The sequence below is a fragment of the Rattus norvegicus genome, chromosome 4, assembly GCF_036323735.1.
Source record: "Rattus norvegicus strain BN/NHsdMcwi chromosome 4, GRCr8, whole genome shotgun sequence".
Classification (NCBI taxonomy): domain Eukaryota; kingdom Metazoa; phylum Chordata; class Mammalia; order Rodentia; family Muridae; genus Rattus; species Rattus norvegicus.
In genome coordinates, this window is record NC_086022.1 from 175,164,213 (window position 1) to 175,179,365 (window position 15,153).

A 15,153-nucleotide genomic window follows, 5' to 3' on the forward strand; every position below is an offset into this window, starting at 1 on the left:
AAACTTTGTTTAATCATCAGCATATAGAAGTTTCATTTATGAAGAACCATGTGACCTCTTCATATGTTGTATAAGCATTATGATGAAATCAGGAGCTGTGTTGTACATGTTCAGAAGTCCATCTCTCTGTGGTGGGAACATTCAGCCTCTCTGGCCTGTGAAACTGTGTGCTGTAGTCGCTGGCTGTGCAAGTATGAAAGAGAACTTTGATGGTCTTTGACTTGGGCTGTGTCACAGGCAGACCGTAAGTAATACCAACTGTATCTTAAATCTGTGCCCAATGCAGGACAGCACCGGCATGAAGCTGTGGAAGAAGCGCTGGTTTGTGCTTTCTGACCTTTGCCTTTTTTACTACAGAGGTGAGTGCATCGAGTGCCTGGCCGCCATACTCATAGCTGCTGAGCACGGGGCGTGTCCTGAGAGGAAAGACGTTAGTGCTGTTACTGTTCACAGTGAGCAAGGGACACCAGGAAAACCTCTCTTTGCTGATCCAAGGCTCAGAATTCTTTGAGTATTGCTTAAGACAAGAGAGGGCTCCAGGCAGACTGGAGACAAGGTCTTACAGGCTTGCCCTGGCCTGGAACTCACAGTGTAGATCAGGCTGGCTTTAAATTCACAGAGATCTGCCTGCTTTTACCTTTCAAGTACTGGTGTTAACGGTGTGGACTAGCACGCCTGGTCTGCTTCTGTGTTCTGGTCTGTGTTGTGTGAAGAGCTTGGGAATCCTCACTCCCTTGCATTGTCTTTGAATACAGCGTCCTTGGTGGACTGCATCTTTTTTTTTGGGGGGGGGGGAGCTGGGGACCGAACCCAGGGCCCTGCGCTTGCTAGGCAAGTGCTCTACCACTGAGCTAAATCCCCAACCCTGGACTGCATCTTTTTAGAGATGGCATATCACTCTGTACAGAGAGCCTGCCTCAGCCTTGTAGTGTCTAGGATTATAAACATGGTTGTCACTTTCAGTTAAGGTTTTATATGTTAAGTTTGTCAGATCTAGCTGTGAGTTTATAGATTGCCCATAGATAGAACTTTATACAAGTGAGTGTAATGTCAGGAGCTGTTTGTTATAATGGGTTGGAAGATGAAAAACGCGAATTACAAATATAAATGTGTGTGTGTGTGTGTGTGTGTGTGTGTGTGTGTGATACAATCATATATATTTGGGTTATTTTTATTTTGTTTTGTTTTGTTTTTGAGACAGTCTGGCTTAGTCCGGGCCGGCCTTGAATTTGTACTTCTTTCCTTGCCTGAGTACTGAAAAATCAATGATCATTGTGTCCTTAAAACATGGAAAGATCTTGTGAAAGATACATACCAGGCTCTTGCTATCAGCACTGAAGAGATGCAGGGGCTACTGGGTAAATAAGCCTTTCTGGCTTTTCTTATTATTAGGAAATACTAGAACAAGCTCTCATGGTGGTGCCTAGGCCAGCCTCACATTCTTGGACTGTGGCAGGCTCATGTTTACCATGTTGAGCTAATTAATGAAAGTCTAGCAAATTCTCTATGTGGCACCTGTGGGAGAAAGAAGGTTGTACTAATACATGGCTCACTCTAGGACAGTCTGTCCTTTAAAACCTGACTGGAAATTATTGCTTAAGAATTAGAGTCAATGGGCCTGGAGAGATGGCTGAATGGTTAGGACCACTGGCTGCTCTTCTAGAGGACCTGGGTTCAACTCCCAGCACCCACATGGTGGCTTGAATAAGAATGGGAGAGGGGTTAGATTGCCAACGTGTTATTAAGAATTTATGGCTTTTTGCATATATGAGTTATACAATATAAGCTGGTGCATGACAATAAATTACCCACTGTTACTGTGCTGGGACCTGAGACCTTCTATGATTGTCAGTATTTGCAGACCCAACATTTAATACGTATGTATTTTGTTGTGTTTTTTTAAGATGCACATACTTTTGTGTATGTGAAAGTTGCTTACATGTATACCAGATGCAGGCCTGGTGCCCAAGGAAGGCAGAAGAGGGCATCGGACCCCATGAAACTGAAGTTACAGCCCATTGTCAGCTGCCACATGTGGGTGCTGGAAACCAGACCTGCCCCTCTCCAAGCATTGCATGTGCTCCTAACTACTGAGGCGTCTCTCTCTGGCCCGGTTAGGTCTTCTTGGTTCTATGGAGTTGGCTTTCTTTTTCTCTTTTGATTTTTATTTGAACTCCTTCTTTATCAGGTGTCAAAGGAGCTATACTATCTTATTTTTAACTTCATTTGCTCACTAGATTGACCTCCATCTTTGTCTCTCCATCTAGAGACAACAGGCAGTGGGCTTCCCTCGGTCCAGTTGTTTCTTCTTTCCTTTATCCAGTTGGTACAGGAGGTTGGTGGTTGACTGTTAGATATTACAGATTCATTCCTAGGTTTATTTGTTCATTTATTCCTCTCAAGAAATGCACTCTTTCCTTTGTTCATGGGTTAAGACTTCCTTCTCCATCTGTATGTAGTATTTCCGCGTATCGTTACTGCAGGCATCTGCATGTAGTGTTTCTGCGTATCTTTACTGCAGGCATCTGCATGTAGTGTTTCCGCGTCTCTTTACTGCAGGCATCTGCATGTAGTGTTTCCGCGTCTCTTTACTGCAGGCATCTGTGTGTAGTATTTCCGCGTATCTTTACTGCAGGCATCTGTGTGTAGTATTTCCGCGTATCTTTACTGCAGGCATCTGTGTGTAGTATTTCCGCGTATCTTTACTGCAGGCATCTGTGTGTAGTATTTCCGCGTATCTTTACTGCAGGCATCTGTATGTCGTATTTCCGCGTATCTTTACTGCAGGCATCTGTGTGTAGTATTTCCGCGTATCTTTACTGCAGGCATCTGTGTGTAGTGTTTCCGCGTATCTTTACTGCAGGCATCTGTGTGTAGTGTTTCCACGTATCTTTACTGCAGGCATCTGTGTGTAGTATTTCCGCGTATCTTTACTGCAGGCATCTGTATGTCGTATTTCCGCGTATCTTTACTGCAGGCATCTGTGTGTAGTATTTCCGCGTATCTTTACTGCAGGCATCTGTGTGTAGTGTTTCCGCGTATCTTTACTGCAGGCATCTGTGTGTAGTGTTTCCGCGTATCTTTACTGCAGGCATCTGTGTGTAGTATTTCCGCGTATCTTTACTGCAGGCATCTGTATGTCATATTTCCGCGTATCTTTACTGCAGGCATTTGTGTGTCGTATTTCCACGTATCTTTACTGCAGGCATCTGTGTGTAGTATTTCCGCGTATCTTTACTGCAGGCATCTGTGTGTAGTGTTTCTGCGTATCTTTACTGCAGGCATCTGTGTGTAGTGTTTCCGCGTATCTTTACTGCAGGCATCTGTGTGTAGTATTTCTGTGTATCTTTACTGCAGGCATCTGTGTAGTATTTCCGAGTATCTTTACTGCAGGCATCTGTATGTAGTATTTCCGCGTATCTTTACTGCAGGCATCTGTATGTAGTGTTTCCGCGTATCTTTACTGCAGGCATCTGCTTGTAGTGTTTCCGCGTATCTTTACTGCAGGCATCTATGTGTAGTATTTCCGCGTATCTTTACTGCAGGCATCTGTGTGTAGTATTTCTGAGTATCTTTACTGCAGGCATCTGCATGTAGTGTTTCCGCATATCTTTACTGCAGGCTTACTGGTCGACAATGGGACGTCTCAGCGTGTGCTTGTTGTGACATAGCACTTGTAATGTTCTCACTTTCCATTCAGTTATTTATTTTGTGGGTATGAATGTTTTGCTTGCTCACGCATGTGTCATGTGCATGCCTGTTACCCACAGAGGTCAGAAGAGGTTGTCAGACCCCCCTGGAGCCAGAGTAGGGCTGATTGAACCCACCATGTTCCGCATCGTTGTAGACAATAGCTTTGTAGCACACAGTAGTCTAACTTTCACAGGTGTATGTTTTGTGCTTTCCTGGCAGTTAGGACTGCGGTCAAAAAGCTGATGGTGCCCTCATGAGCTTGGGTTTATAACAGAGTTGGTTTCGTTGCTTTCCCTTTACTTTGTGTTTTTAACATCTTAGCTATTAATAAGCCACAGAAAAGTTTTTCTCTGGTGATGTCTATCTGAAACTAAATTCTGCTTTTGTCTGAAGTCCATTTCTTTCTCTAGGTTTCAGGAGTTTTCTGCTAAGTTAGGTTCTCTGTTTGCTTTTTGTTTTTGTGTTGTTGTTGTTGTTGTTGTTGTTGTTGTCTTTTTTCCTCAACTCCTACCTCAATTTTTAGCAAAAGCATTTTTATTTAAATTTATATCAGAAAGTTATAGTAATCAAAATAGCTGTGTACTGGCATAAAAACAGAACATTGGAACAAAATTGAGAGCCAAGAAATCAACTGAACAAATATAGTCAATTAAGTTTTGGAGAGGACACTAAGAGGACAGTCTGAAGAAATTGATGGTTTCTTCAGCACATGAAACAGAGAAACTCGACACTCAGATGCAAAGGAGTGAGCCTGGAGCCTATGGGACTTATGAAACAGACTGTGCACACATGAGACCTGAGCCCTGAAGCCAGTGCATGTAGAAGAGATCCTGGAGGGAGCTCTTTAAATGGCCTTGCATGGAGGTTTTGGAAAACAGGAGACAGACATGCTGGTGAAACAGTGTGAAAGCGCACATTTGCTAAGCCGTCTCGGCCTCCTGAGTGTGTCTGAGGTGTCTGGGCATGTGCTCATGCCATTCATTAGCTCTCAGTAGCCATGCTTGACTCTAGTAGCTCCTGTCCTCATCCCCCATGGTTCCTTCTCCTGCTTGGCCAAGGTGGGGGCGCTTCCTAATACTACTACTACTTCTTAAAATCTCGTTTCCTTATTTTCCTTGCATGTCCCTCACTTTTTTCCCTCTGTATCACTGATTGTCCTCCCTAAGGCCTAAAATGAATGTATTTATTTACTTGTATTATCTTTGAAGTCAGACATGAATTTTGCTCACTTTGAAATCATCCAGCATTTACCTGTGTCACTGTCTTGGTTTGGGGTGTGCTATTGTGATCTCTTGGAAGAGTCTTGCTTTTCTCGCTTGCTCCTGTGTCTGAGTTGCGATGTGCAATCCTGTGCTTTGGTTATTTCTTTTGATTTTACTTGGGAATCTGCTTATTCCACAGCTACTCTTGAGACCACTCAGGAGCAGCTAACACACTGCTTCTGGGTGAGGCGTCTACTTCATGCTCCCAGCTAGAGCTGGGGCAGTTTTCTTCTCTGCTGTGAATTATCCAAGCTTTTCCTCTTTCTTTCTCGATGGACGATGGACGTCTATTCTGTCTGAGATGACTTTTCTCGATGGGATCAAATGCAGGCAGCTTCTAGTACTGCATTCCACCCAAAAGTCCTCTCTCTGTTTGCAGATTTTAAATTTACGTTTGGATTAAAAAACATGTATGGCAAGGTTCTGTGGTGACCTACCAAGGTGATAAATGTGTCTTAACCTTCTACAGAGTTACAAGAATTGTTCTCATCAGTTCGCTGCCCAAGTACTGCTTGAGGAGTACTGCTAAGTCAAAGTTTACCAAACCTATAAGTTTTCATTTTGTCTCTGGACATTGGCCAGGAGCAGTGGTGCTGTCTTAGTTGGTGCTGGGCTCACTGTGGACTTTGCCTCAGTGAGTTTCCTGCCCTTGAGGAGTAGTACCCTCCTTTCCCAGTACATTAGTTGACAGTCTGTAGAGTACAAAATGAAACAAGAAAATGTTCTAAAATGAAAATTTCATAATAATAATTTATAGCAAAAGGAATACCAGCTCTTTGTAATGGTTTTACGTCTGAAAGGTGTGTTTTTGTTTATTGATGACTTGTGTGTGTGATATGGGGATAGACATGCGGACATCACAGCAGATGTGCGGACACTACTCGGATTCGCTTCTCCTTCCAGCTCCTGGGTCCTGGAATTGAGCTCAGCTCATGCAGCAAGTGCTTCCGCCCAGAAATGTGTAAACTTCCCGTAAAGCCAGGCAGTGGTGGTGCGTGGGTTTAATTCCAGTGCTCAGGAGGCAGAGGCGGGCGGAACTCTGAGTTTGAGGCAGCCTGATCTACAGGGTGAGTTCCAGGACAGACAGCCAAGGCTACGAAAGGATGACTGTTGGATCCTCTTCCTCAGTGTAGTTTATGTGCTTGCTTTGGAGGTCATTCAAGCCCTCGGTTTCACTGTGGATCCAGCATCTAGGAAGGACAGGGGTAGAGCTTCAGAGCTCCGAGGTTGTACAGTTCTCATGGCATAACTGGATGCTTGTTATGTGGACATATCTAATCTCATGGAGCTTGCCAGTCCAGGAGGACAGGGAGCACTGTGAACAAGTAGAGCATGGAGTGTGTGGAACATGGGGCAAGTGGCAAAAATTCCCCAAGGACAGAGTCTGACCAACACTAACTTCTCTTCTAGATGAGAAGGAGGAGGGTATTTTGGGAAGCATCCTGCTGCCCAGTTTTCAGATAGCCATGCTTACTGCCGAGGACCACATCAATCGCAAATATGCTTTTAAGGTAAGGAAGTGCAATGCACTGTTTGAAGCTTTGAGAAGTAAATCTTGACCAATAAACTATTATAAGAACTTCTAGTAGGGATGTGTACATTTAAAGTGTATTGGTGGTGCTGGAGAGATGGTTCAGTGGTCAAGGGCACTGACTGCTCTTCTAGAGAACCTGAGTTTAATTTACAGTGCCACATGTAACTCACAGCTGTCTGTAACTCTGGTCCTAAAGAATCTAATGCCCTCTTCTGTCACAGACATACACACAGGCAAAACACTCATGCACACAAAATAAAATAAAATTTAAAGATGAAGCATCTGGGTTAGTGATGTTACTGCCATGCCAGAGAATACTGTCCTTTTAGGAAGTGTGTGCTAACATGTTCTCCATCATGGATGGCTCTGGCTAGATGTCTTAGTGATCTCTGTCCTCAGTTGTTATTTGGATTTTGACAGCTGAAGTGTATGGGAAGGGTGTGGGAAGAGACAGCTCTCTGATATGTCACAGACTTTTTAGGACAGCCTCAAAGAGAGTCTCAGCTATATAACGCTCGGATCCCCTCCCTAGGGTGTGCCTTTTGCTAATAAATATGCTGCATTATTTTTAACCTTGAAGCTAAAAGAGAAGTCAGTTAAAGAAAAAATTTTGAAAATCTGCAGTGTTAAAGTAGTAATGAAAGTGGGCACTGTGCACTTAGTATGGTTTTTCTGTGATATTAATTTGATTTGCCATGTCTTTTGCCTATAATAATAGTAATCACAGTTTCAACCTTTCTTTTGTGGTATTTCTCCTAAATTCTGACTCTGTATGACTGCATTTCTTGATGTCGAGTCTACTCCTATTGGCATGGTAAGTAGGAAATTCATGCTTTTTTTTTTAATTGGATATTTTCTCTATTTAACATTTCAAATTCCCAGTTTCCCGTCCATAAACCCCTATCTCATACCCTCTCCCCCTTCTTCTATAAGGGTGCTCCCCCACCCATCCACCCACCCCTTCCTACCTCCCTGCCCTGACATTCCCCTGCACTGGGATGCTGGGGGGTGGGTATCCAGCCTTGGCAGGACAAAGGGCTTCTCCTCCCATTGGTGCCCAACAAGGCCGTCTTCTGCTACATATACAGCTGGAGCCATGGGTCTGTCCATGTGTAGACTTTGGGTAGTGGTTTAGTCCCTGGGAGCTCTGGTTGGTTGGTGGTGTTCTTATGGGGTTGCAAACCCCTTCAGCTCCTTCAATCCTTTCTCTAACTCCTCTAATGGGGACCTCATTCTCAGTTCAATAGTTGGCTACGAGCATCCACCTCTGTATTTGTCAGGCTCTGGCTCAGCCTTTCAGGAGACAGCTATATCAGGCTCCCGTCAGCATGCACTTCTTAGCATTAGCAATATTGTCTGGGTTTGGCATCTGTATATGGAACGGATCCCCCAGGTGGGGCAGGCTCTGGATGGCCATTCCTTCAGTCTCTGCTCCAAACTTTGTCTCCATATCTCTTCCTATGAATATTTTTGTTCCCCCTTTTAAGAAGGATTGAAGCATCCACACTTTGGTCGTCCTCCTTCTTGAGCTTCATATGGTCTGTGTATTTTATCTTGGGTAATTTGAGCTTTTGGGCTAATATCCACTTATCAGTGAGTGCATACCATGTGTGTTTTTCTGTGATTGGGTTACCTCACTCAGGATGATATTTTCCAGTTCCCTCCATTTGCCTGTGAATTTCATAAAGTCATTGTTTTTGATAGCTGAGTAGTACTCCATTGTGTAGATGTATCACATTTTCTGTATCCATTCCTCTGTTATCCGGCATCTGGGTTCTTTGCAGCTTCTGGCTATTATAAATAAGGCTGCTATGAACATAGTGGAGCATGTATCGTTGTGTGTGAGAGCATCTTTTGGGTATATGCCCAGGAGTGTTTTAGCTGGGTCCTCAGATAGCACTATGTCCAATTGTCTGAGGAACCCCCAGACTGATTTCCAGAGTGGTTGTACCAGCATGCAATCCTTTCTGTCTGACGAGCAGGAGTGGCTATGTGAGTTGCTTTGTTGAGTTGTCTCAGGGCAGGCACAGGATCTTCTTGCCACCAGCCCACTTCCTTCCACTGATCACAGATATGGGCAGTGTTCTTCACCCATTTTCCCAGGTCCAGGGACTGATCATCATCTAGCAGCAGAGGACTTGACCTTTGTCTAGGCCGTGTCCACAGTTGTCTCTGACATCACTGGAGCTGTGTTAGCTGGGGCAGTACAGAGAGAGCAGGGGCCGAGGACTATGCGTGTTCTAAAGACACTAAGCTAATCTGACACTGGGGAGGAAGCAGATCACTGGGTCTTGGCATGGAAGGTATGATTCCAGATGGCGAGCTCTAGTGCAGAGCTTGGCCAAACCCTGCTTCACACTCTCCTCACCTCTCTTAGGCTGCAGCAGTCTTTGCTTATTCAGCCAAGTCTCTGGGTGTCTAATGGGAAACCAGCACAGGACTTTTAGATGGAAACAGACTGCTCATTCCTGGCATCAGCCCCCCGCTCCACAACCTGTTTTCTCTCTCTATTGTGGAGGTGCAATGCTCCCCACACAGTAGCAGGCTCTGATAAAGAGAACACTGCCCCAGTCCTTTCCGTCCTCGCAAACTGCAGGTGTTTGCATGTTAACTTGGAAACCTGAAAAGAAAAGCTAGAAGGCAATGCCACTGGACTCATTTATTCCCAGGTGTCCGTATGGCATCTGTGACAGGCATAAATCACATCTGCTTTTGAAAACTAAAGGCATTGCCCCATTGGGGGAGAATGCTGGCTGAGGCTTTTCAGTTTTGTTGTTGTTGCGCTAAAGCACACCCTGCTTCTGCATTGTTTTACTGGGTCTCCACTCTGGATCATGTTCTAGAATTTACCAAGTAGTCTAGGCTGGCCTCAGACTAATGCCTCGGCCTCCCAAGTGCTGTGCCTGGCTAGAAATACTGTCTTTGAGTGAGAACTATTGGTCACACCAAATCAAAGTGGTTAGAGCTGAGTGAGTGGGGCAGACCTGCAAAGGTACTTAGAGCGTATGGTTTGTACCTTTGAGGTATATGCAGTTGAACCATTAAGAGGATAACTAATGTTGTGCCCTGCTGAGGTCAGAATATCAACTCTAAGTCATGCCTATATGTTATGTAAAGGACAAATGTACTTCCTTAGAAACTTCATAGTAATGGTGAGACAAGGATGGACTCTTCCCTTTCTTTTTCAGAAGCGCAGTTCATGGAAAGTGATGCTGTTGTTTTCACTCAGGCAGCCCACCCAAACATGCGGACCTATTATTTCTGCACTGATACAGGCAAGGAAATGGAGCTATGGATGAAGGCCATGTTAGATGCTGCTCTGGTGCAGACAGAACCTGTGAAAAGGTACAGCCCTGGGGAAGCAGCAGTGCCTCCCACCTTGGTTTCACTCCTGCCTTCAAATACCATTCATTGTGCATGCTCTCTCTGCCCTAGCCTGGGTGCTGTGTCAGCTGACCACCCCACCTGTACTTCTGTCCCTCCCTCCCTCCCTCCCTCCCTCCCTCCCTCCCTTCCTCCCTCCTCCTCCTCCTTACTCCTCCTCCTCCTCCTCCTCCTCGCCTCATTCTCACTGTCAGTGCTCTGGGGTGACTCTAGAATCCTCACGTTCAAACTGAATGTTCTTTCTTCTTACAGAATTACCTTTAATTTCCGGTGAGTACATCTTTTTATTACCTGAAAACTATATAGATTTATGTGCTTCATGGAAGAGCTTGGTTTTGTTTTGTTTTTCAAAGATCCCAAATCATAGAATATAATTCATTGTGTTTTTATATTGTATTGGTATTTGGGAAGTAAATAAATAAACAATAAGAAATTCTAATGAGTTTATTTTTGTTAGTATTTTTTGGTTAATTCCAATTACTTTATTATTAATAATTCCAGAAAATTGAAATAATTTCTAAATGTAGCTACTTCAGGATGAATTGTGCCTTTCCTTTCATACTGTGGTATAAGCTAAAATTGATCCTAGAGTTGTTTATTTTCTTCCCTGGTTGAGATAACAGGTCATGTTTTTATTCCTCATCATGATGAGGATTAGTCTACTAGACCTGCTGGCGCAAGAGTGTGTGCGTGTGTGCGTGCCTGTGCACATGCGAGCGAGTGGCAAGAGGGCAACTTTCAAGGAGTCAGCTCTTCCCCTTTCTCTACATGGGTGGCAGGGATCGTACACAGCATCTTTACCCTCTGAGCGAGTTCTCTCCAGCCCAAGGTGTACACTTAAAATTCAAGCATTCCTGCATAGAAGAGTCTTAAGCTCAAAGCCAACCTGGGCTGCATCACAAACCCTGTCTCAAAAGGAAACAGACCTGATGAGAGAAAATACATTTCTCAAACTACAAATAAAGGTTGAGTAAGTGTGCTTTTGCATCAGCGCGGAGGGTCTCTGTGTAATCCTCCATGTCCTGGAACACATCATGCTGGCCGTGAACATACAAATAATACCTGCCTCCTCTCCCAAGTGTTGGGGAAGACACTTCTTAAAAGTTCCTATCATTTGGAGGTTTATAATGTAATTACATATTGTTTCCAGTTAATGATAGTTAGGTTCATATTTTATATAACTGCTAACTTGCACATCTAAAGGTTCCCCCATCTTTTTAGTGTGTGCGTGTGCGTGTACGTGTGTGTGTGCGTGTACGTGTGTGTGTGTGTGTGTGTGTGTGTGTGTGTGTGTGTGTGTGTGTGTCCCACTTAGCAATCAAGCCCCATGGCATTGAGCACACTACCTCAGTGCACATTTTAGTAGTCTTTGGCATGTTGAATAAAACACTGAATTGAGCCTTTATAAGATACTTGTACCTTCCCCAAGACAGAGTTTCTCTGTGCAGCCCTGACTGTCCTGGAACTCACTCTGTAGACCAGGCTGACCTTGAGATAGAGATCCGCCTGCCTCTGCCTCCTGAGTACTAGGATTAAAGATGTGCCATCAATGCTAGCTCTGTTTATAATATTGCTTTTAAAACCAAGATTCTCATCCAGTTCTCTGAGCATGGAAATAAAATAAGTTTTAGGTTTTCTGTGGGTGGCGACTGTGCTGGAGATCATATCCAGGGCCTGTGTACACTAGGCAAGTGCCAAGCCACCACGAGAGCCATAGCGCTAGTCCTTAGGGTATCTGATCCCAGCACTTAGATGGTGGAGGAGAAACAGTCAAGCATTCAAGGCCAGGGTGAGTGAATGTTCAAACGGGGTAAAGTATTTGTCTCAAAAATCTGGTGGCCTGAACTGAGTCTTCATGGGGGAAAGTATTGTCTTTTGACCTTTGCACATGCACACAGTAGCATGTGTTCCCACACACGTGTCATGTGAATATATACACTGATAATAATACAGAACCCTGTATGGTGGCACATTTTTTTTTCTTTTTTTCGGAGCTGGTGACTGAACCCATGGCCTTGCGCTTGCTAGGCAAGCGCTCTACCACTGAGCTAAATCCCCAGCCCCTGGCACATACTTTTAATTCCAGCATTTGGGAGACAAGGAAGGCAGATCTCCAAGTTTCAGGACAGCCTGGTCTGATGATGATGAGGAGGAGGAAGAGGAATAGGAGAGAGAAGAAGAGGAGGAAGAGGAAGAGGAGGAGGAGGAGGAGGAGGAGGAGGAGGAGGAGGAGGAGGAGGAGAGTCACTTGTACTCACATGCATCATGTACACCCAATACAGTACTAAGTTGAGAGAAAAACAGAATGGATTTTAACTCTTACACCTGTACTTAAAATAATTGAAATCTAAGTAAATTTATCTTTCAGTAAAGCTTCTAGGAATTTTTTAATAGAGTATTATTTATATGTTTCTCATTTTTAACCAATTTCTATCTGCTTTTGTTGAATTTACAATTCTAAAAGCTGGAGCCAGCTGCGATAGTGCACCCCTGTAGTTTTCGCACCTGAGAGGTGGAAGCATGTAAATCATGAGTTCAGGCCAGTCCTAGGCTGTACAATGAAATCTGTGACCAAAAAGTAATAAATTAATTAAAGCCACACATGGAAGTGTGGGTTTGAGATGACGCCATGACTAAGAGCACTTGGGCTTGATTCTCAGCACCACAGGGATGCTCACAATGGTCTAGGACTCCTGTTTCAGGAGATCTGACACCCTCTTCTGGCCTCCAAAGGCACTGCATACATGCAGGCAAAAATGGCCATATACATTAGAGAAAGATACAGTAGTAGCTAGCATGTATAACGAATCATAGATGATGAGTGAGTTACTAGTTTGTCTCCATAACAATGCTGAGCCGGTTGTGTTGTAGTTTCTCCTGTTAGCCAGCAGTTACTGAGTCACGCCTTCAAGCTCAGCCTGGGGTTAGCAGTCGCTTTAGAGTACAGAATTGGCTTACTGTCTTCTATCCTCAACTTTTGGCATTTTTATCCTACCCCATTATGTTTAGGCATTCAATATTGAAAGTATCTTATTTTTATATTTCATTTCCTAAATGCAGTGAGATGTTTGTTCGGTAAGAGTAGTGGGACCCATTTGCTTCAAGGCCCAGATACTTAAGACAGCTCCAGGGCGAATCACTGGAGACAAAACAGCCATGTTGGGTTTTTTTTATTTTTCCTGAATATCAAACCCTAAGTCCCTCTGTGTTAGATAAGTACTCAAGCACTAAGCTACATCCTCAGTCTAACACATCCATGGCTGCGTCCTGAGAAGCTGAGGTCTAGAAACCCCACCAGGACGGCTAGGAAATGAAGAAAGGACAGACATGGATGGGAAAGCCAGGGTCCAGAGGGTCCACGCATGGAGGGGCTCACACCAACTTCTGAAGCAACCTAGAACCTTAGCACGTCTACTAGGTACAGCACACAGAGGGGAAGAGTCAGTCTCAGTAGGAGGTCAAAGAGTCTGACTCAAGCACAGGCTGGCCTTTGTCAGTGGCATGGCCAGCTCATGGCAGACAGTCCACATTTACCCAAGCCTTCGCCCGCTCCTACAGCCTGGTTTAAAACTCAGCTCGTCTGAATTCATGAAAGATTTCATCCAGAAACTGCAGTGTCTTGCTGCCCTGGTACATAGATAATTGCTAACATTTTTCAACTCTGGTTCTAATATACTTTGAGTAATTTCCATCTCTGGGCGCATGGTTTCATCTTGTATGGCCTCATTGTGTTTCCTGACTTCTGAAGAGATTGTGGATGTTTACTTGCATTTGTGTCTGTGTGCTATGTATGTCCCTGATGTGTCTGTGCACTGAGTATGTCCCTGGTGTGTCTGTGTGCTATGTATGTCCCTGGTGCCAGTGGATGCCAGAGAAGGCATCAGATCCTCTTCGAACTAGAATTACACAAACAGATATGAGTTTCCATGTGGGTGCTGGTTATTGAACCTGAGTCCTCTATAAGATCTGTAAGTCCTCTGGACCACTGAACTCTCTCTCTCTAGCCCCCTCAGTGTTTCTCCCCCCCCCCCTCTCTCTCTCTCTCTCTCTCTCTGTGTGTGTGTGTGTGTGTGTGTGTGTGTGTGTGTGTGTGTGTGTGTGTGCGTACGTGTACGCGTATGCACTAGGCCAGCCCATGATCTCTTATACTAGGCACATGCCCACTGCAGTGACTAAACTATACCTCCAATCTGATATTTTTATTGTCACTTGACATACAGTGATTTCACACATTCCTATATATAAAGTAATTATACGTGGAACATTTCACATGTATACAGTGCAGTGATCTGATTGGAGTAATTAGTATAGCTGTCGTCTCAGACCATCAACCACAGTTGCCTTACAGTGCTGTTTTGGTGAGGAACTCCTCTTCGGCTGTACAAGTATCTACCCTCTCTGTGCACACTGCTCCCATCCCTCCCCTGCCTCTGGTAACCACTTCTCTGTTCTGTTTTTAGGGTCAGTATTCTAGATTCTGCATATAAATGAGAGGATATGATATATCTGGGTTAGACTTACTTCACTGACATAATGATGTCTAACTGCAGTCTATGCGTGTGCTTGTGTGTTACAAGTTGTTTATCCATGCATTGATGAGTGCGTCATATATCTTGGCTCCTTTGAAGATTGTCTGTTGTGCTGCAGTAAGCAGTAGGCGTAGGAATCTGCTCACTGTACTAATCGGAGAGTCCCAGTGGTCGGATTGCTAGATCGCAATTCTTTTCTTCTTGTTTTGCTTTTGTGTATGTTTTGGTTTGTTTTAGTTTTTAGTCAGAATCTCATATAGCCCAGGCTGACCTCAAACTCATTGTAGTCTAAACGATGACCTTTAGCTCCTGACCCTACGGACTGCACTGGGGTTCAGGTGTGTGTGTGTTCACTCCTGTCTTCAGGTAGCAGTTCTGTTTCTTGATTTTGAAGAACCTACCTACCATTTTTTTTTAGTGGTCATGTTAGTTTCCAACATCTTTGCTGCCATGACCTAAGCATCACTTTCTTACATCAGATACATTTCTTCTGGTTTAGGCTCCTGGTTTTCTGAGTCAGTTTTGTTCCATTTTAAAAAAGAGTCATTGCATGCTTATGTTTCTTCATTGATGTGAGAAAGCATTACAATTTAGACTAGTCTAAAACAGTAGCTGTAGTTTACTGGACTTAGTTTACATTTTAAGGATACTCAGCATTCAGTGTTAAACAACCCCTTCCTGCAGACTCCATTGAACTTGTGGCGTCAGTTTCCTAGTGGCTTCCCCTGAAGGGAAGAAGCCCACAAACTGT

The 15,153-nt window shown here is 44.2% G+C and overlaps 1 protein-coding gene across 50 annotated transcripts in view; it reads left to right on the forward strand.

The window, feature by feature from the left end:
* The window catches only part of Plekha5 (pleckstrin homology domain containing A5), a 169,662-nt gene that overhangs the window by 99,202 nt on the left and 55,307 nt on the right, over positions 1 to 15,153 (forward strand). For 31 of the 50 annotated variants that reach the window (XR_005503147.2, XR_592304.3, XR_001837479.3 and 28 more), the window contains 4 exons: positions 287 to 359; positions 6,366 to 6,466; positions 9,719 to 9,834; positions 10,126 to 10,143. Coding sequence is in view for 45 of the 50 variants with exons in the window: in XM_008763358.3 (XP_008761580.1) it covers positions 287 to 359; positions 6,366 to 6,466; positions 9,719 to 9,834; positions 10,126 to 10,143 (308 nt within the window). In the remaining 5 variants the exon portion in view is untranslated. Of the gene's footprint in view, positions 1 to 286; positions 360 to 6,365; positions 7,304 to 9,677; positions 9,835 to 10,125; positions 10,144 to 15,153 lie in introns of those variants that run through there. The other 19 variants (XM_017592449.3, XM_017592465.3, XM_063285536.1 and 16 more) reach the window with 3 other exon arrangements.